The sequence below is a fragment of the Leptomonas pyrrhocoris genome, assembly GCF_001293395.1.
Source record: "Leptomonas pyrrhocoris isolate H10 chromosome Unknown, whole genome shotgun sequence".
Classification (NCBI taxonomy): Eukaryota; Euglenozoa; class Kinetoplastea; order Trypanosomatida; family Trypanosomatidae; genus Leptomonas; species Leptomonas pyrrhocoris.
In genome coordinates, this window is record NW_015438374.1 from 44,091 (window position 1) to 61,617 (window position 17,527).

General features: G+C 57.8%; 9 protein-coding genes across 17 annotated transcripts; all 9 read left to right on the forward strand.

The window, feature by feature from the left end:
* Positions 1 to 299: 299 nt before the first annotated feature.
* Positions 300 to 2,880, forward strand: ABB37_07292 (hypothetical protein; the record flags this gene model as incomplete). 2 transcript variants are annotated; one of them, XM_015805866.1, is made up of 1 exon in its annotated part: positions 300 to 2,880. In XM_015805866.1, the coding sequence occupies exon 1, from the start codon at positions 481 to 483 to the stop codon at positions 2,878 to 2,880; it is 2,400 nt and encodes a 799-aa protein (XP_015655343.1). In that variant the 5' UTR covers positions 300 to 480. The 2 variants fall into 2 exon arrangements, with proteins under 2 accessions (XP_015655343.1, XP_015655344.1); XM_015805867.1 differs by having other exon boundaries at positions 326 to 2,880.
* Positions 2,881 to 3,245: 365 nt separating this feature from the next.
* ABB37_07293 (hypothetical protein) lies at positions 3,246 to 3,961 on the forward strand (the record flags this gene model as incomplete). 2 transcript variants are annotated; one of them, XM_015805868.1, is made up of 1 exon in its annotated part: positions 3,246 to 3,961. In XM_015805868.1, exon 1 carries the CDS (start codon positions 3,371 to 3,373, stop codon positions 3,959 to 3,961), a length of 591 nt encoding a protein of 196 aa, XP_015655345.1. In that variant the 5' UTR covers positions 3,246 to 3,370. The 2 variants fall into 2 exon arrangements, with proteins under 2 accessions (XP_015655345.1, XP_015655346.1); XM_015805869.1 differs by having other exon boundaries at positions 3,276 to 3,961.
* Positions 3,962 to 4,533: 572 nt separating this feature from the next.
* On the forward strand, positions 4,534 to 6,463 carry ABB37_07294 (putative DEAD-boc ATP-dependent (RNA) helicase; the record flags this gene model as incomplete). The annotated part of the gene is made up of 1 exon (XM_015805870.1): positions 4,534 to 6,463. Exon 1 carries the CDS (start codon positions 4,655 to 4,657, stop codon positions 6,461 to 6,463), a length of 1,809 nt encoding a protein of 602 aa, XP_015655347.1. The 5' UTR covers positions 4,534 to 4,654.
* Positions 6,464 to 6,829: 366 nt separating this feature from the next.
* On the forward strand, positions 6,830 to 8,289 carry ABB37_07295 (hypothetical protein; the record flags this gene model as incomplete). 2 transcript variants are annotated; one of them, XM_015805871.1, is made up of 1 exon in its annotated part: positions 6,830 to 8,289. In XM_015805871.1, exon 1 carries the CDS (start codon positions 7,096 to 7,098, stop codon positions 8,287 to 8,289), a length of 1,194 nt encoding a protein of 397 aa, XP_015655348.1. In that variant the 5' UTR covers positions 6,830 to 7,095. The 2 variants fall into 2 exon arrangements, with proteins under 2 accessions (XP_015655348.1, XP_015655349.1); XM_015805872.1 differs by having other exon boundaries at positions 6,835 to 8,289.
* A 403-nt stretch (positions 8,290 to 8,692) lies between these two features.
* ABB37_07296 (hypothetical protein) lies at positions 8,693 to 9,332 on the forward strand (the record flags this gene model as incomplete). The annotated part of the gene is made up of 1 exon (XM_015805873.1): positions 8,693 to 9,332. The coding sequence occupies exon 1, from the start codon at positions 8,763 to 8,765 to the stop codon at positions 9,330 to 9,332; it is 570 nt and encodes a 189-aa protein (XP_015655350.1). The 5' UTR covers positions 8,693 to 8,762.
* A 484-nt stretch (positions 9,333 to 9,816) lies between these two features.
* Positions 9,817 to 11,674, forward strand: ABB37_07297 (acidocalcisomal pyrophosphatase; the record flags this gene model as incomplete). The annotated part of the gene is made up of 1 exon (XM_015805874.1): positions 9,817 to 11,674. Exon 1 carries the CDS (start codon positions 10,265 to 10,267, stop codon positions 11,672 to 11,674), a length of 1,410 nt encoding a protein of 469 aa, XP_015655351.1. The 5' UTR covers positions 9,817 to 10,264.
* Positions 11,675 to 12,982: 1,308 nt separating this feature from the next.
* Positions 12,983 to 14,278, forward strand: ABB37_07298 (hypothetical protein; the record flags this gene model as incomplete). 3 transcript variants are annotated; one of them, XM_015805875.1, is made up of 1 exon in its annotated part: positions 12,983 to 14,278. In XM_015805875.1, the coding sequence occupies exon 1, from the start codon at positions 14,024 to 14,026 to the stop codon at positions 14,276 to 14,278; it is 255 nt and encodes an 84-aa protein (XP_015655352.1). In that variant the 5' UTR covers positions 12,983 to 14,023. The 3 variants fall into 3 exon arrangements, with proteins under 3 accessions (XP_015655352.1, XP_015655353.1, XP_015655354.1); XM_015805876.1 differs by having other exon boundaries at positions 13,984 to 14,278; XM_015805877.1 differs by having other exon boundaries at positions 13,995 to 14,278.
* Positions 14,279 to 14,675: 397 nt separating this feature from the next.
* On the forward strand, positions 14,676 to 15,155 carry ABB37_07299 (putative mitochondrial pterin-4-alpha-carbinolamine dehydratase; the record flags this gene model as incomplete). Of its 4 annotated transcripts, none has more annotated exons than XM_015805878.1 (1): positions 14,676 to 15,155. In XM_015805878.1, exon 1 carries the CDS (start codon positions 14,817 to 14,819, stop codon positions 15,153 to 15,155), a length of 339 nt encoding a protein of 112 aa, XP_015655355.1. In that variant the 5' UTR covers positions 14,676 to 14,816. The 4 variants fall into 4 exon arrangements, with proteins under 4 accessions (XP_015655355.1, XP_015655356.1, XP_015655357.1 ...); XM_015805879.1 differs by having other exon boundaries at positions 14,688 to 15,155; XM_015805880.1 differs by having other exon boundaries at positions 14,730 to 15,155.
* Positions 15,156 to 15,808: 653 nt separating this feature from the next.
* On the forward strand, positions 15,809 to 17,316 carry ABB37_07300 (hypothetical protein; the record flags this gene model as incomplete). Its single annotated transcript, XM_015805882.1, has 1 exon — positions 15,809 to 17,316. The coding sequence occupies exon 1, from the start codon at positions 15,829 to 15,831 to the stop codon at positions 17,314 to 17,316; it is 1,488 nt and encodes a 495-aa protein (XP_015655359.1). The 5' UTR covers positions 15,809 to 15,828.
* Between the last annotated feature and the right edge of the window lie 211 nt (positions 17,317 to 17,527).

The following is a 17,527-nucleotide window of genomic DNA, read 5'->3' on the forward strand; positions in this document are numbered from 1 at the left end:
TTTTTGGAAGAGAGACGTTTTCGCACGCAGCAACGTGCGTTCCGTGCTGTACACAACACTGGTTTTACCTTTCTGCATCTTTAGCCAAAGGGACAGTCACGTCGAGGCTTTTCTATTCGCTGCGGCATAACTGGCACTCGTTGGTCTTGCTCAAAAGACATGCACGAACGCGAGTCGTGATGCAGCCATCTTCTTTCTCTCCTTTCTCGTCGTGGCGTAGCTCCATCTGCGCTCGCACGCTCGACCTTCAGTTATGTGCTTTACACCCTCAGCCCTTTCTCAACCCCCTTCTCGTCCGCAGTGCGATAAAGAAAAACACACGAAAAGCTGAGCGGCGGCCTCGCCTGCACGCACCTCCAAGCACGCACACACGCGTGCATCGATACTCAAATACCATAGACTTGGTGCACCACAGCAGAGCACCAGAACAGATAGATCTGCTTTTTGTATTTTCAAACAGCAACGTTCGGTTCTTCTGAAATGACCTCCGTTGTGCACGACCTCTGCCAATACCGGTACGTGACCTCGGTGCACCGCCCGTTGCCCTGGGCACACGTCCGGCACGTGTGCATCCCCGAGCTGCGCCACGAGTCACCGGACCTCCCGTTGATGGCCAACCTCATCGCCGGTCTCGCCGACTGCGACGTGTCCTTAACGGAAATACGCGAGCACAACGACGCAGACCTTCTGCAGCTCGTCGAGGTGCTGCAGGCCTGTCTGCAATTCGCGTTGTGGTCGCAGAACATTCTCAAAGAGAAGCTGTTGGAGCTGCAGTCGTCGCAGGTTGCAAAGCGAGTCTCGGCGCGGCAGCTGGACCACTTCGAGTCTCGATGTCGGGCGCTGGAGAGAGAGGTGCAGACGCTGGTCGGTGAGCGAGATACGCTGTCGTTGGGCACGGCGAACTTGCGGACTGCATTGGTGCAGCTGGAGACGACCGTCAAGATGCAGGAGCGACAGCTCAAGCAGGAACGCGAGCGCACCTCCCTGCTCGTGGAGAAGATGGAGAAGGCCTTCGCGGAGAGCGCGCAGTTGCGCTGCCCGGCAGCGTCTTCCATGCCGCCCAACGCGGTGCAGCGGCCGCAGGATGCACGTGAGGCCCTGCGCTGTCCGACGCACAGGCACCGTCGGCGCCGATCAGGAGCGCACAGCATACCAGGTGGGGTGCGTCCGGGTAGGCAAAAGGCGTCTTCTACGCTGGCCGAGTCGGATACCGTCTCCGACACGGCGACGTCCCTCACCGACGACAGCACGATGAACGCAGAAGCGGAGTTTGTCTGGGAAGAAGCCCGGCGTGGCGATCGCCGTCGCCGTGCGCACCCCTACAGCGATGGGCGGGGGGCGGAGGGCATCTTTCCCTCTCCCTGCGTGGACTGGCGCACCTTGGTCCGCTACATCATTCATGAAGAGAAGCACACACCTGTGTGGCCTGCCGCCCCTGCTGCAACGCAAATGCCTGTGTCCGCCATTGCTTCGCCTTCTGGTCCGGCTCCCGTTGCTGCTACTGCTGCTGCCGCCCCGTCGCCACCAGCGTTGCCGGCGCCCTCGGACAGCGGTCTCCGCCATGACTTTTGCGATCCGCTGCAGGCGCTCTTTTCGGGCTTCACGGCCGCCGTTGCTGGAGAGGTGGGAGAGTACGCACGCGGTACGGCGGCGCAGACCCGTGATTTCGTCGCAGCAACGACGCAGCAACGCATCCAAGAACTGACAGCCGCGCAGCAGCGGTTTGTGAAGGACGTGCGTGATGTTCTTCGCTCGGTGCCCCTCGCTCCTCCTCCAGCCGCCGCCTCTCCTTCCCCTCCATCTCCAGCGATGTCCCCTCCGCTGTCCGCGCCTTCTATCGCAAACGTAGAAGCCAAGCGAGAGGACGTATCCCGCAATACGCAACCCCAATCGGAGCACCCCGCCACACCGCCTTCGCCAACCTCACCCCCTCACCTCACTTCATCTTCGCCGCTCAAGTTTGCTGATCTAACCGATGCGACAAAGAAACTCAAGGGGCCCGCTCTCGCAGCTGGAAGTCTCCCCCAAACTGCCGTCCCTGCGGCAGCGAGCAGTCCACGAGATGCGGGCTACAGCTTCGGCAGCCTCTTCCGTTCTCGCGACGACAGCAGTCCCGTCGTATCCGTCTACCGCGGGTCGCAGCCGCCCTCCCTCTTTAACTCGCCGCAGCCGGAGGCGCGGTCGGAGACGGGCAGCCCGCAGCAACACCGCAGCACCTCCGGCGCCGTGCGCAGCAGTAACGGAAACTCCCGGGTGTCGCTGCTGCCCACCTTCTCGTCGGATATCCTCCGCACACCCAACGCCAGTGAGCACGGCGCCTCCACGGCGTCCAGCACGTCCTCCACGCCAGCCAAAGCGAGCGCGCGCACCGGCGTGGTCCCTCCGAAGGATGCCGAGTTGCACTCCGAGGTGGACGACGATGGCCAGCCGCCGGATGCGGACCTCCACCCACCCACCAGCAGCAGTTCCATTTCTCCGCCGGACTCCTACCGGAGTTCCTCGGATGACTCCGTGCGCCACAACGGCGGCAGTGGTGATGGTCAACCCACCGCAATCTTCACAGCGGCGGCGGCGGCGGCACCGACGTCGATCTCGAAGGTAAACTCTTCCTTCCACGCCCCGCCGTACGCCAAGCCCATCACGACGCCGCCGGTGTACCCTGCGCTGACGGCGCCGCAGTCCAGCAGCCCACCCACGGCCTCTCCTTTGCCAGGCGGCCTCTCGCCACATCGCACGCTCAGCCTGCACTCGTCGATGCGGTCAGATGCGAGCGGCGGCAGCACCCGCGCGTCGTCGCTGATGCTGCGGAACACGCAGAGGGAACTGGAGGCCCTGCTGGCCGAGGACGCCGCTGCGGAGCGCGCCAAAGCGCGGAATTAGTTCAAGCCCACAAAAAAGCCGTGACTCATTCGTGTGGCTGCCCGCTGCGACATCAAGACTCCCATAGAAGTGGAAAAGATTACTATCCATCTCCTTTGGCACTCTTCATCCCACCACAACTCCCAGCCTGAGGTACGAGAGACGTGCTGCGGCAACGTACAGGAGAAAAGGCTCTCCATTCTTTTCTGTCTCCACGCTTCCGCTGGGTACTGGCAGAAATTACACCTATGAAAAATAAAACCTGCATCCGCATTCCTGAATATGCTGCTGCTCCTTCTCACTTGTCTATAACAAGTCCTTGCCTTTTTTTCCTGCTCTTTTCTCGACGTTCGCTCGGGACACCGTGGCACAACGCGGCACGTCTCAGCTACATCACCTCTTTCCCCATCGAGCAAAGTTGCCCTTGCTGTTTTGCACTTGTTCTTCCTTGATAACTTCACCACCTCCACCGTCACCTCAACGACGACGACGACGAAGACACATTATTAAGATGACCTCGGCCGATCTTTTCAAGAAGTTCACGTTGGAGAACGTGGCGCAGATCGCCAGCAGCAGTCAAAAGGAGCAAAAGGAGGTGCGGGAGAAGCTGTACGAGCAGTTCCCCGCGCTGGAGAAGTACTGGGAAGACATCCTGCCAAAGAAATCTGACATCTACATCATTCGGTGCCAGGGCCAAGTGCACTGCATCACGCTTGTCAGTTCGCAGCCGGAGGTGCTGTTCTTCAATCACCACGACGGTCCCTATATGCCGCACTTAAAGCTACTGCATAAGTACCCCTTTATACTGAGCAAGAACTTTCAGGTGGACATCGGCGGCTGCCGGTACGTCATCTCCGGCGCCAACGTGATGTGCCCGGGGGTGACGTCGGAGGGTGGAGAAGTAGCCGAAGACGCCGAGGAGGAGGACGTGGTCGGGATTTACGTACAAGGCAAGCAGCACGCGTGTGCCGTCGGCATCATGCTGATGTCTTCGGAGGAGATCAAGCAGGTCAACAAAGGGCCCTGTATCGAGAACGTCCACCACCTCGGGGACGGTCTGTGGATGAATCCGATTCTCAGCTCCTCGCACATCAACGTGTAAACGTCATGTGGTGAAGCGGCGCTGTGCCTGCGGTGCGGCTTCCCCTGCTCATCACCGTCAAACAAAAGAAGCGGAGGTAGAAGAGGGCATCACTTCCGAGACGTCTTGCACAAGGCACGTGTTGCTGTTTCGCCTACATCCATCAGCTGCAAGTGTTCGGTTTGTGTATTTGGCATGCCGTGCACGTGCAAGAGTTTTTTCTCGACAGCGCTTTATGAGTCGGTGTTGCTGTTGTTAACAGTCTGTGAAACGATGATATCTGAAAGAAGAATTGACGAAGGTGGAGCAATTGTGCAGCGAGACACACGTCCTAGCTGGGATCAATGCGGCAGATTATTCTCTACCAGACGGCCAGCTGTCGCCGCCGTCAAACGATGAGAATGCTGTCGGTGCGGATTGTGTCATTGTAATGGCGAGAGATGAGGGGCGTTGTCTGTACGACTTGTAGACCTCCTCTTTATTGGCGTAGGATGCCCAGAACTCACAACCCTTCTCCCTTCTTGTGCTATATTCTTCCTATACGCCTTTTCTGCCGTTTCCTTGGTATCATCAACACCCTCCCCCATGCGCACAGCCTCTACGTTGTGGAGTCTCAGCGCCGTTCTCGTCCTTGAATTGCAGCTCCGCTTCTTCTTCTTTTATTATTATTATTATTATTGTTGATTTACTACGTCACCGCGGCGCTTTTAAACCATGCTGCAGCCATCCAGGCGGCGGCTTCTCAAATACCTGAATGGGGTGCGCGCCGAGTACGGCGGGTCCGCCGCCACGCTGCTCGACGCCTACCTCCAGCAAGACGGCGGCGCCAAGCACGCGGCGAACCTCCCTGTGTCGCAGCGTTACTTCTACATGAAGAACGCCGGCAACGCGGCCTCGTCGGCGGGTCGGGGGGTGTCGCAGCAGCACCAGCTGATACAGCTGAGGCTCGGTGCGGCCCAGATGCTGAGCTCGTCCCACCACGCCTCCATTGGGAACTTGAACGAGGCACACCCGCTGTACTACGCACAGACGTCGCCGCGGGCCGCGGGGCTGACGGTGCCACTCGTGCTCGCCTTACACCGACTGCGCATTCATCGCTTGACGGAGTTGCAAGGGGCACTTGTGCCGCTGCTGCTGAAGGGCAAGCACGTCATCGCCCACTCCGAGACCGGCACCGGCAAAAGCTTTGGCATCGCCCTCGCCATTGCGAATCGCGTTATTCGAGATCAGCTCAACTACCGCCTGCACACTGTCGTGTTCGTGCCAACAGAGGAGCTCGCCCTGCAGTACGACAAGTGGCTGCGGCACTTCTGTGGGTGCACGGCACAGGTGGTGCAGGCGGCGATCGAGAGCATCCCGCTCGAAACGCAGCTGGCGAAGCTGCACAACATCCAACCCCACGTCCTCGTGGGCACGCCGCAGCGCATCGCGGACATCATGCGCATGAGCCCCGCGATTGTCGGGGAGAAGCTGCGGCGCAAGGTGGACTGCGTGGTGCTGGATGAGGCGGACATGATACTGCACGCCACGGTGCTCTACGGCCGCCAACGCCTCAGCGGCGCCAACTTGGTCGACCGCCTTTTTCGCAATAGGCGCGAGGAGGTGCCGGCGCAGCTCGTTGCGGCGAGCGCCACGGTGGACGGCGTGACGGCGCAGACCCTCAACACGTGGACCCGCAACGACCACACGGTGCGACTCACAACGAGCTTCGCCGAGCACACCATCCCCCCGACCATCCAGTTTTATTTCTTCGGGGAGACCAAGGCGTACCCGCTGGCGCGCTGTTTGGTGCTGTCGCTGCAGCTTATCTGCCAGCAGCGTCCCGATGCGCGTGTGCTGCTGTTCTGCGAAGACGCCAACATCGAAGAAGTTTGTGCGCTGTTGAACTCCCCTGCGGTGACGGAGGACGTTCGGGTTGCAGCGCCGGGTGCCCTCACACCGACCCGCCGTTTTGCTGCTCCGCTGCACGCCCTCCCGACGGAGGCCACCACGAGCAAAGGAAGTAGGGGAGGGGAGAAGCGCGCACACCACACCACGGCGCCCACCTCTCGTGTTTCCTCTTCTTCTACCTCCGCCGGTGCGTACGCGGATGTGCGGTCGCATCAAGTGATCGCGCAGCGCGGCGACGTCTACGTCAAGAACAACAGCTCCCTCTCGCAGCTGAGCGAGGGCAAACTCATTGTCGGCGTCGGCAGCTTCCACAGCAGTCGGGGGCTGCACGTGAACAGCATCACCCATGTCATCTTGTATGGTGCGTGTCCGTCGGCGGCATCGTTTGTCCACTGCGCGGGCCGCACCGGTCGCATGGGCGCCGACGGGGACGTGATGGTGTTGTACCCACCGTCCTCCGGCCGTCAGGTGCAGCAGGTGTGCAGCTCGCTCGAACTGCCGTTTCACCCGAGCCGCATGAGCGCCATTGAGGACCTCGTAGCTGGAAAGAGCAGCTCCACCAAGGAAGGCGACGGCGGCCGACTCGTGGAGGGGGACGCGACGGTCAACTTGACGGCGGATTCTGAGAGGTAGAAGATGCCTGTCGTTTTGTGTGAAGGGGGAGAGGGAGAGAGGAACGGTGGCCCGCGTACGCTGCTCCTTCGCGCTCTTCTGAGTTTGAGTGTCTGTTTTCTTCACAACTAAGGCGTGTTCGTTGCTCCACGTAACTCTGACACGTCAGCTCTGCATAAAGTCTAAAAATGTGTTTGAAGAGGGCTTGCCTTTGTGCTGTGTATGGTTTGGGAGGAGGGGGGGGGACGGCGTATTTCCCAGCATCTGCCAATTCCCGAATCGAAGCTCTGGATTGCGGCGCGAAATGAAGCCGCATCGTGAGTACTTTACCTCCTACGCTTGCGCTGCCTATCCTCCTTCGCTCTTCGCTCTTTCTCTTTCCTTTATAGTCGAGTGCACCAGCAAGGCACCGCCCATTCAGTTGTTGCTGCGTTGACGGCGTGTCTGCGCAACGAGCGGCTTCACCGACCTCGCTCGCTTTCCTTGCTCCACCGCGAGGTTTTTTGCGTGCGCTTGCCGTCTGATCCCCGCTGCTGCTCCTCAGCGATCTGACACGTCACACCACTTTGGGGTCTGCGTCTGTTTTCTTTCCGCATCGAGCTCGCCGATACACACTTGTCAGAACAAGAGCGTAGCCGTAATGAGCCGTTGACATGCAACTCACTGCAAATAGCACAGACTGGAACGCAGAAGCCGCTGTGGCTGCGGCGCCCATCGACACCTTCATCCCACCCTACTACCGCCACACCAGCACTCGCTGCGTCTACCCCACCACCGCCGTCACCGTCCACTATGGCACCACGGATGCGTCGCCTTCTCCTCGCCACGAGCCTGCTGGGACGGTCGAAGTCACCTTCGCACCCTACGTGCGGCGCCACAAAACCGAAGACGCCGTCGGCAGTGGCGATGATGTCTTCGCGTCGACCAACGCACCAGGAAAACCGGAGGAGCTGAAAGGGAATGCGAAGCAGGGTTTGATGGAGGTGCTGCTGTGGGGCACCGCCGCCGGGGAGGCGATGCTGTCCGACGTGGGTCGCACCCTCCCGGCGCCCTCGATCGCCGAGGAGGTGCAACACCGGCTACGCGGGGTGCGCTGCGACGCCACGTACGTCACCTCGCCGCCGCTGATGGTGGCGCTCGTCCAGGCTATTCTGACGAAGCGCACCGACCCCGCCCGGTCCATGGTGGACTGTGTCGCGGCGGTGGACTTGAGCCACACGCAGCTCGGCAAGGTCACGTTGGACGGTCCACCGCTGCTCTTCGATGAAAACGGCAGCGAAGTCACCCCGCCGCCGGGCACCGCCACCGCCACCACCCGCTTCTACCCCGACGAAAGTCTGCGACGCGCAGAGACGGCGGCGGCGGTGAAGAAGAGCGTGGCAGAGCGCAGCCTGGCCTTGACCTACGTGGCGCCCCTGCTGTTTACGCCTGGCGCGCGTCTTTATCGCATTCGTGAGCTTGTGTGCTCGCACTGCGCGCTGACGGATCACGACGCCCACGCGCTCGCCCTCATTCTGAAAGCGGGCCGCGGTGGCGGAGGGGGGCGACGCGGCCCCTCCAACTTCTTCAGCCGAAAAGATCGAGAGGGCCACGGGGCGATGTGCTGCACCCTCGAAGCGCTCGACATCTCCTTCAACAGCATCACGGAGGCCGGCATGGCGGAAATCAAGCGGGCCATCAAGCACAACAAGCGCATTAAGACGATCGTGGTGGCCGGCAACGACCTCCGCAACACGCAAAAGGTGGTTGACGGGCTCGAGCGGCGACTGCAGCGGAACAGAGAAGGGGGGACGAGTCTCTCGTGGATGCACCCCCGCCGCTGGACACGGCTGATAAAGAAAACATAGAGCGATGTGGAGGAGAGCAGCAGCCTCTTGCCTTTTGATTCTTGTCCGGAGTGTTCGAGTGAAACCTCCTCCGGCACCAAACATGTACGCTGCTGCCAAAACATGTGTTGACGTTTTCGTGTTAAAACATTTCTTCCCTTCAGTGTCCTGAGTGCGATAAAGCCTCCCAAAAGAGACACAGCGCAAAGCGCATGTCGCTGCGCTTCACGGCAAGATGGAGCGCGCCAACGATGCAGCACCCCTCGCACGTCCTCCACATGCGCTCAGCCAACTCGTAGATGTATATATATCTATATATTTATTTGCGACCTTCCACCGTGCATGCCGCCTCTTTTCTTGCTCTCTTTCCTCTCCTCCTCCTTTTGCCTTCGACAACGCCGCCTCAACTTTGGCCCGCCTGCATAGAAAACGGTTTGAGGAAAAGCAAGGGCTATTCTCATTCACCTCCCTCTCCTCCCTCGCGGAGCTCAGTCATGGCATACTCCGCCGCTGCAGCTGCTTCTTCTTCTTCCGCTGCCGGCCCATCACAACCGGCAATGCCGGTGAGTCTGCGCCAGCTTGTACTCACCGTGGAGGAGCTCACGGGCGCAACGCCGCAGGAGCCGCAGCAGCAGCAGCGGCGGCCACGCACAACGAGCGCTCCCCATGTCCCTCGAAATGAGCCGCTTTCCCCTTCCACGAACGCGGCCGTGGCCTCGACGGCGGACCTCCTGAAGCTGGTTCACGACCTTCAACAGCAGTACAGCACACTGCTGGAGTTGGCAGAAGACGCCTACACGCAGCAGCGAGATCAGCGAGAGCAGCAACCAACGTCCACTACGACTAACTCTGTACACGATGCCCGAGAACGAGAGGTGGAGCGGCTTACGGCGGAGCTGGAGAGCACCATCGCGGCGCTGCAGCACGGCATACGTTCGAAGCTAGCGCAGTCAAGTCGCCTCGTTTTGCTGAACGCGCTGCGCCGCGAGGTGGCCGAGCGACAACAGTGCGTCGCGAAAATGGAGGGCGTATTGGGTGTGGCGCGTCAACACGTTCGCTTGTAGGAAGAGGAAAGAGGGAAAAAAAAGAAGAGACACACTTTGTATGTGCGAGTATGTGTGTGTGTGCATACACATGGAGCGCACGAGAAGAGATTCTGCTATCGCGGTGGATCAAAACCTGCGATTAGATTTCCTGTGGTGCTGCAAAGCAACTGCTGACCGGAACAACACTAATGAAGCCATCAAGCACCTTTCTGTGAAAGTGAAAAAAAAGAAGTGTCATCTTCCATTGGAAAGAAAGAGCGCCTCCGCTGCTTTCCAACTGCAACATGAGTCGTTTTGGTTGTCTTGGTCGCCCTTATTGTTCCTTTACGCCGATCTCCTCACTCCCGCCTTTTCTTTTCATTTTCTCTCTCTCTCTGTCTCTCTCTGTCTTACACGCTGTCTTCTGGTGTCCGCGTTGGCGCATCTGCGGACTTGCATGGCCTTACTCCCCTCTCACAACCAAAACCGATCACCTGGACACCACACCTCAAACGTAATTTTTAGTTCCGATGTGTCTCGCCCCTGCCAACTCATTTCGCGTCCTGTGCTATTAGTCGCTGTTTGCTAGAGTTTTTCTTTACACTGTTTCCATTGATAATCACCAACGCTCAGTGCTGTTATCTTGATGTAACGGCGATGTAGGCAAGTTTTATGTAAACCTTTTTTTTTTCATCTCGTAGTGTCATCGGCCCGTATCCTGTGTCGTGTAGTTAGAAGTGCCTCACCGTACAGTTTTAGTAGTTCCGCTGCGCGCCGCCGCCCTTTTCGGCACTTCCATTTTTGCGGAGAACCTCTTCGTCTAGGACAATCTCGCCTAGTTCATTCTTCAAAGAAATAATAAAAAAAGTAGCTGCCGTGTTTTGCTTCCCATCGCACGTACACATACACATACACATATATATACACTACCTGTGGGTGATCCTCTTTATTATTATCTGTTGACGCCCATCATGAAAAACGATTCCGACGGCTTTGCCGAGCAGGCGCCGCGTCACGCGAACCCGCAGCCCCGCACTGTGAAGCCATCGCCCAAGGTCTTCGCCGTAAGTCGCGCGCCCGCCGCGAACCTCGGCTCCTCCATGAACCCGGACGTGCACTCGTACGGGGCGTGGGAGAGCGTCACGTCGGACGCCAATCCAATGTCGCCGACGCTGCAGGAGGTGAAGTACATCACGCCGCAGGTGCGGCAGTTTGGCACCGGGCTCAGCGCGCACGGCTCCACCAACGATCTGGCGGCCCACGAAGACGCAAAGACGGACGGCGAGGTCGACGCGGACAAGGACGCGGTGACCGAGTTCGATCTCGTGGCCTACTCGAAGGAGGATCACACACACACACTGCAGAAGAGCATCATGAGCCGCATGTTCTCCGCCTTCGACGTGACCCAGCTCGGCTACCTCGACTCGGCGAAGGTGAAGGAGTTCTGCGCCTACGCCGGTCGCAACATGACCTTTGAACAGAGTGAAAATATGCTGGCGGACCTGAAGAGCATCGATGATAACATCACCTTTGAGGTGTTCTGGAACTGGTGGGTTTCGCACCCTAACACGAAGATGACGAAGGAAACCTTCTCCCTCGTCTCGGCCGACTTCTCCGTCCCCTACCACCAGCAGCAGCTGAAGGTGAAGGAGGAAGGCGAGATCTTCACTCCCAGCTACCGCGTCAAGTACTACTTCAAGGACCTCGAGAACGGCTACCGACGTCAGGTCAGTCCCTGGCACGACGTCCCCCTCTACGTGCGGGATCCCGTGCGCACGAAGCCGGAGCACATCCGCGCGAACCGATACAACTTCGTGTGCGAAATTCCCAAGTGGACCCGCGCGAAGTTCGAGATCGCCACCGGCGAACCGTTCAACCCGATCAAGCAGGACATCAAAAACGGTGTCCCGCGCTTCTACAAACACGGTGATATGATGTGGAACTATGGCGCCTTCCCGCAGACGTGGGAGAGCACTGAGGTCATCTTTGAAGACGGCGTGAGCGGCGACAACGACCCGATTGATGGTGTCGAGATCGGTATGCGCCAGCTGCGTGTCGGCGAAATCCACCCCGTGAAGATCCTCGGCGTGCTAGGCATGATCGACGATGGTCAGATGGACTGGAAGGTGATCTGCATCTCCGTGAACGACCCGATCTCGCGCTTTATGAAAGACATCGATGATGTGCCCAAGTTTCTCCCCGGCTGCCTCGATGCGTTGCGCGAGTGGTTCCGTGTGTACAAGATCTGCCAAGGCGGGGTCGAGAACAAATTCGCCTTCAACGGTGAGTACAAGGACAAGTCGTACGCGATGAAGGTGGTGGATGAGTCGCACTACATGTGGGAGAACCTTCGCAAAATTAAAGGCAAGGAGAAGGTGTAGTGAACGGCGCGTTAACAGCGGGGGGCGGAGGAGATCAAAAGGAAAGACAAAGGCACAAGATTTGCGGAGGGATTACGCGTCTCTGTTTATGGGCATTCGTTTCCTCCTTTTGAATCGGTACGGGGCAGCTCACCACGTTCTGGTGTTTGCCTATTTGTTGGTGTGTCTCTTTTGTATCCTTCGGTGGTCGAAACCTTCTCCTTTGCTGTTTTTGATATTATCATTTTTATTATTTTTTTTTTTTGGAAACGGAAGTAAAGAAGGGAAACACATTTGGTGTGGCCTCTGTGAAGGAGGTCCGTCAGGCGTGGGCTGATTTGACGGACGATCCTTGTCGAACTCGCAAGCTCCTCTTCACAATGTACCGCTAATTCAAAATAAAACACTCACTTTGCTGCTGCGCTTCTTCGTCGGGCGTTAGGACTTACTTGCTCTGCAAAGCCCGTTGATGTTCAGACAGTTTCTTGAGCTTCCTACGCGTTCGATCTAGTTTTGAGTATGTGTATGCGTGTGTGTGTGTGTGTGTGAGATGGGTTAGGCGGTTCGAAAACCCTCGACGATGTCCCGCCTCTCTTCTCTACGGCATAAAACTTCTTCTGCGGGGCCTCTCAGAGGTGTATTTTCCTTACCCCGGTGCACCAGTTTTCTTCGCTTCTCTACAGTATTTTATTACTGTTTTTAGTGGATGTCTCCGCGCTGTCTGGTGACACCGTAACCTTTTTCCCCTCTCTCTTCGTGTGTGCCGGGGTGGTGAGTCTTTGGATGCCGTCGTAATCGCGCGTCGCGCATGTATTAACGTGCATGCCTATATAAGTGCGCATCTGAGAATGCTTCACTGCAGGACGCGTCTGTTGCCCTCTTCGTGATGACGATTTATGTTCATCCATGCCTTTTCTGATGTTTTGATTTTGTTTGTATTGCTTCTATGGAGAGATGTATTTTCCTGTATCGCCTCGTCACGTTAACTCGCATGCTATTTCGGCGCACGCTGCGCGCCCCTAAAAGTAGGAGCCGTAGAAATAAAAAGAAAGATATGCGTTGTGAATGTGTCGTTGTCTTCTCCATCTTCTCTCTCGCGTTGCCGCGCATCATCGGGCAGCTTTCACCAGCGCCTGTCATGCAGCAGCATCACCTCACTTGAACCGAAGACGCGTTGTGTTGCTCTCTTCTTCATACAACGAAATCGGCTCGTCTCCCCTCTCTCTCTTCTTCCGTCGTCTGCTCCTTTACTCTCCCGTTTATCTGTTCTCCCTTTCCTTCACCGATCTCGCCACTTGCATCCCACATCCGTTGTCTCTTGATGATTTAAGTGGTTCAAGTAGCCGATGGAAGAAGAATTGCGTTCACAACTCCAGGCGCAGACGGTTCGCTGATGATGGCCGATTGTAGACCCATACGAGGCGGTCAACGGGAAGGTTTCTCGAAGTCCTTTACACGCTGCTGCTGCTGCTGCTGCGACACATCGCTCTTTGCGGCTACAATACAAACTCTTCGTCCATTCACCCTGTAAAACGGTGTGAAGAGCGTGTGGTTGCCCTGCGGCCCCGCTGGCTGGTCAGGGCGGCACTATCGTCGTGTACTCACCTCAGCGCGCCATGACGCGGCCGTGCCTCCGCCCGTTGCCCACTTCGGGAAAGCGAAGTACAGCGAAGTGGCGGGGGCCGTCGTGCTGTTCGATGCGCCGGACGACCGTCCGCTTTTAAATCAACGTTTTTAGGCCGAGGCCGTGCTCGGGGCCTCCGGTGCGGTAATGGACGTCCGAACGCCCAGCAATGGTTTTCCTCATTCCTTTGGTTTAGAGCTGACGGCGCCGATCACACACATTCCGTGTGTGGCGGTGGGACTAGGGGACTACGAGAAGTAGATCTTCCTCCGGCTGTTATGCTGGCTCTTTCATACGATGGGACGCGCACACGTGATGTCGTAGTGCATCTTTAAATGGCTTTGCGGTTCGAAGGAAGTGCTGCTTGTTGTTCTTGTTGTTCTTTTCAGCTGCTGCCTGCTCCCCTATTCGTGCGTCACGGCGCGCTCTAAAAGTAATCCCCATGCAAAAGGAAAGAAGACAAGCACGGAAGAAGTCTGTGCTAGAGCGTCACCTTGCGCAAGACAGAGGTGTTGACTCGCGCCCCCGCCGGCCCCATCGGCGTTGAGTGGAGCGACAACGTGAATGAAGACGTTATCGTGTTTTTCGTTTTCTTCTTTAATCGGAATAAAGAAAATTTGTTTTTTCGGTTTGCCTGCTTTGTTTCTTCGCACCACCTCTCATCCTCCTCCCCTTCCTCCCCAATCTCCCCGCGCTGATTACATGAAGTGGGGGACTAGCAGCGCAGCACAACACGCTCTCCTCAAATGCCGCAACCATCAAATCTCACCACGTCACCCAACGCGCTTGCCTCTCCGCCGCAGGACGCGCAACGGCAGTCTCTTCTTCAATATATTGACCAACGGATGCAAGACCTGGAGGAGGAGCGCCGCGAGTTGCGACAGCTGGCCAGTGATTTGGAAGCGGAGCGGCGCATCATCATAGCGAAGCTGGCGGAGGCTGAAGCGGCGCAGCATCATGCGGACGAGAATCGAGACGCAGGCGGAGAGCCATCGCTTTAGCGCACTGTCGAGGAAGCGAGCTAGCGTGCGTGTGTGTGTGTGTGTGTGCGTCTCGGCAGAACCTCCGCTCTTCGTGTCGCGTGAGGGGCATGTGTAAAGGAAAAAGAAAAGCCTGGGCACACCGCGACAGGGCAGGGGTTTACTCTCAGCCCTTGTGTGTGCGTGGGGGAGGGGGGGGGCTCTTGTGTGCCCCACTCAGCCGTTTGGTGCTGTCCCCCGTCACGCTCGACCCCTCGACGCACCTCTGTACTCTCCCCTCCGCCGTGCTGGTGCTGGCAGTAGGGAGAGCGGCGCTCTTTTACTTATTGTGATTACGGCTCGCCACGCAGACGGCACCAATCCGTGTCTCCTCGCCCTTTCCCTCTCCCTTTGGAGTCTCGCTCTTCCGTTTTGCTGCAGGGCACGCCCTAGCACACACGCACCGCACTGACCCTTCTCGGTACTCTCGGAAAGGAAAAACCCCAAAACGGCTATCAAACGCCTTTAATTACTCATCTCTTTACAGTCAAACAAATAGTTGACGAATAACAATAAAGTGATGTTCCGCACAGCTCCGCGCTGCGCACCACGCGCCATGCCGATCTTCGCCGTCACGCAGGCACTGCAGTCGCTACCCGGCTGGCGTGTGGACGGCAACACCTCGCACAACATCCAGCGCGACTACGCCTTTCCTGATTTCCTCGCAGCGCTTAAATTTATGAATGCGATGGCGCCGGTGTGCGAGAAGATGCAGCATCACCCGTGCTGGGAAAACACGTACAACCGCCTCAGCGTGAAGCTCTGCACGCACGACGCTGGTAACAAGGTGACCGAGAAGGACGTGGCGCTGGCGAAGGCGATGAACGAGACGTACGCCAGCATGCAGGGCAAGCCGTAAACAATGAAGAGGAAGTGTTTTTGCCGTTATTACGGTTGTGATGCGGCCCCGGGAGGTTGTTATCGACCTTCACGACATCAGGGATTCTGGGGAATGGCTGGTACCGCAAGATGTTGCCTCAATTGAACTCTCTGCAGATGATGTTCTTCTTCTTTTTCCTTTCAAGTAGCGAATTGTAGGTCTTCTTTGGGTCCCCTCCACCTCTCCGCGTGTGTGTGGTCGCGCAGCGGAGTTCGTGTCCGTCCTAAACAGGAAAGTAGCAGCTGCTTTTTTTTTCTCTTGTTGAAGCACGACTTGGGAACAGCAGAAAAAACATGACGTATCTTAGTAAGACAGTCCTTATGCGATACATATATGTGTGTGTGTGCATTGAAGGGTGATTCAGTGAGGCAAGAAGTTCTTGTCGTGGCCACGAGGGTTGTGGAGCAAAGGAAAACCCTCCTGCGCAAACCGCCGTTGTGTACGAGAAAAGGGAGAGGAGTGCGCTCCGGCATCTTTAACGGAATTCCGCCCTCCAGCGCTGCACTGGCTGGCTTGCTGTTTTCGGTCCCATCACTTCTCTCGTGCATCTACAACTTTTGTCTACTGATTATATTATACTGTTTACTCGCTTTACTGTGTTTTTGTTTTGTTTTGTCGGTGTTGTGCGTCGCAGCGAACATAAGCAGCATACATGAGCGCCCCTCCGTTGTATGCCCTGCGAGGTGCAACCCGCGCTCCTCCTCTTCACGGCGATGTCTCCACCTTCACCTCGGCGGCACACGGTGGTTCGCTGCCACACGACGCCGCCCTCCTCACCGTGCCAGACGCGCAGCTGTGCGGCCTCTTTCGGGTCTCTCTCAGCACCGTGTGGCGATGGAGAGCTGAGGTGAGTCGCCGCTGTAGCCCTCTCTTCCGGGATGCGAAGCGTCGTGCCGTCGACACTGGCGATGGCAATTCGAGCGAAAGAACGCAGCCACCGGGCGGGGAGCACCCTTCGGCCATCGTACAAGATAAGAGGTGCACAGCCTCGCTTCCCACCGGCCTCGCCACCCTCGACGCTGCGCTGCTCGGTGGTCTGCGGAGGGGGTGGATTACGGAGCTGACGGGTCTGGCAAACAGCGGCAAGACGACGTTGGCGGCGGCGTGGTGCCGTCATTGCGTCAGCGAGGCAGCGCACGCCTCTGCTGGCATATACGATTGTGTGTGGCTGCAGTCGCACTCCACCGTCGAAGCAGCAGTGCTGTCCATCGCCGCTGACGTAAAGGCCTCACCACGCCGTGCGAACACATCGATGGAAGCACGAGAGAACGGCTTACAAGATGCGGTGCACGTGGCGTGTCTACCCGATCTGGACGCTCTCCAGGATCTCCTGCAGCTGTGGTTAGACGACGCTTCGTCGCTGCGGACGGTGGGGCTCGTGGTGCTCGACAGCATCACCGAGCTCGCGCGTAGAAGCTTCAGCTACTCGGCGCAGGATGCGCTGCACCGGCACGACACACTGGCCAGCGTTATGCAGACGTTGAAGCGAGTTGCAGAGGATCGACAAGTCGCGGTGTTGGTGCTGTCTCAGCAGCACGCGCTGCGCTCCTCGCCTTTCTGCGATGGTGGCTACAGCAACGACGATGAGCTTCAGGGATTTGGCGGCGACGCACCCAGCAAGGGCAGCTCCTCTGCGTCTTCTCCTTTGGGTTCCAACGGCAAAGTTTGGTCGACGTACGGAATCGAAAGCGACTCGCCCAGCAGCCCCGATGTGGGAAAGCTAGGCCGACTGTTCTTTCACAGCGTCAACGTGCGTCTGCAGCTTCGGGCGGTGCACCGTGCCGGCACGAACGCCGTCACCTTCGACGCGTCTACGCTTTCCTTTTCCACCAAAGCCGGCGGGGCGTGTTGGCAGCTGGAGGTGTTGAAGTGTCCGCTGTGTGCTCCTCTCGCGGTGACGCTTCAGCTCAGCGTCTGCAACGGTCACGCTCGAGCAGCGGAAGAGAATATGCAAAAAGAAGAAGATGATGATGATGCTGCTGATGATGTAAGCCGTGCGTCGCCTCTCTCGGTGGTGGAAGTGGCAGGGCAGCACGCAATGGAGTCGCTGAGCCGGGATGAAGAGGCAGGCGGTGAGCTGCTCTACGCTGCTGTGGACCCGTCGGACTACACCGCAGTTCCGGCCTTTCTGTACTTTTGAAGCCGAAACTCCAGAGAACGAATGCAGTTTTGTTTGTTTGTTGCTGCTGCTCATAAGAAGCATTGAAACTGCTCTCAGTGTTTAGAAAAGGTAGGTCGTATTCTTCTCTAGCGGCATCATATGCGGTGTTTTTCGCCTTCACTGTTGCTGCTGCTGCTGCTGCATGGAAATTGTTCTTTTGTTATTTCGCTTGCGGGATCGTCACGTTGGC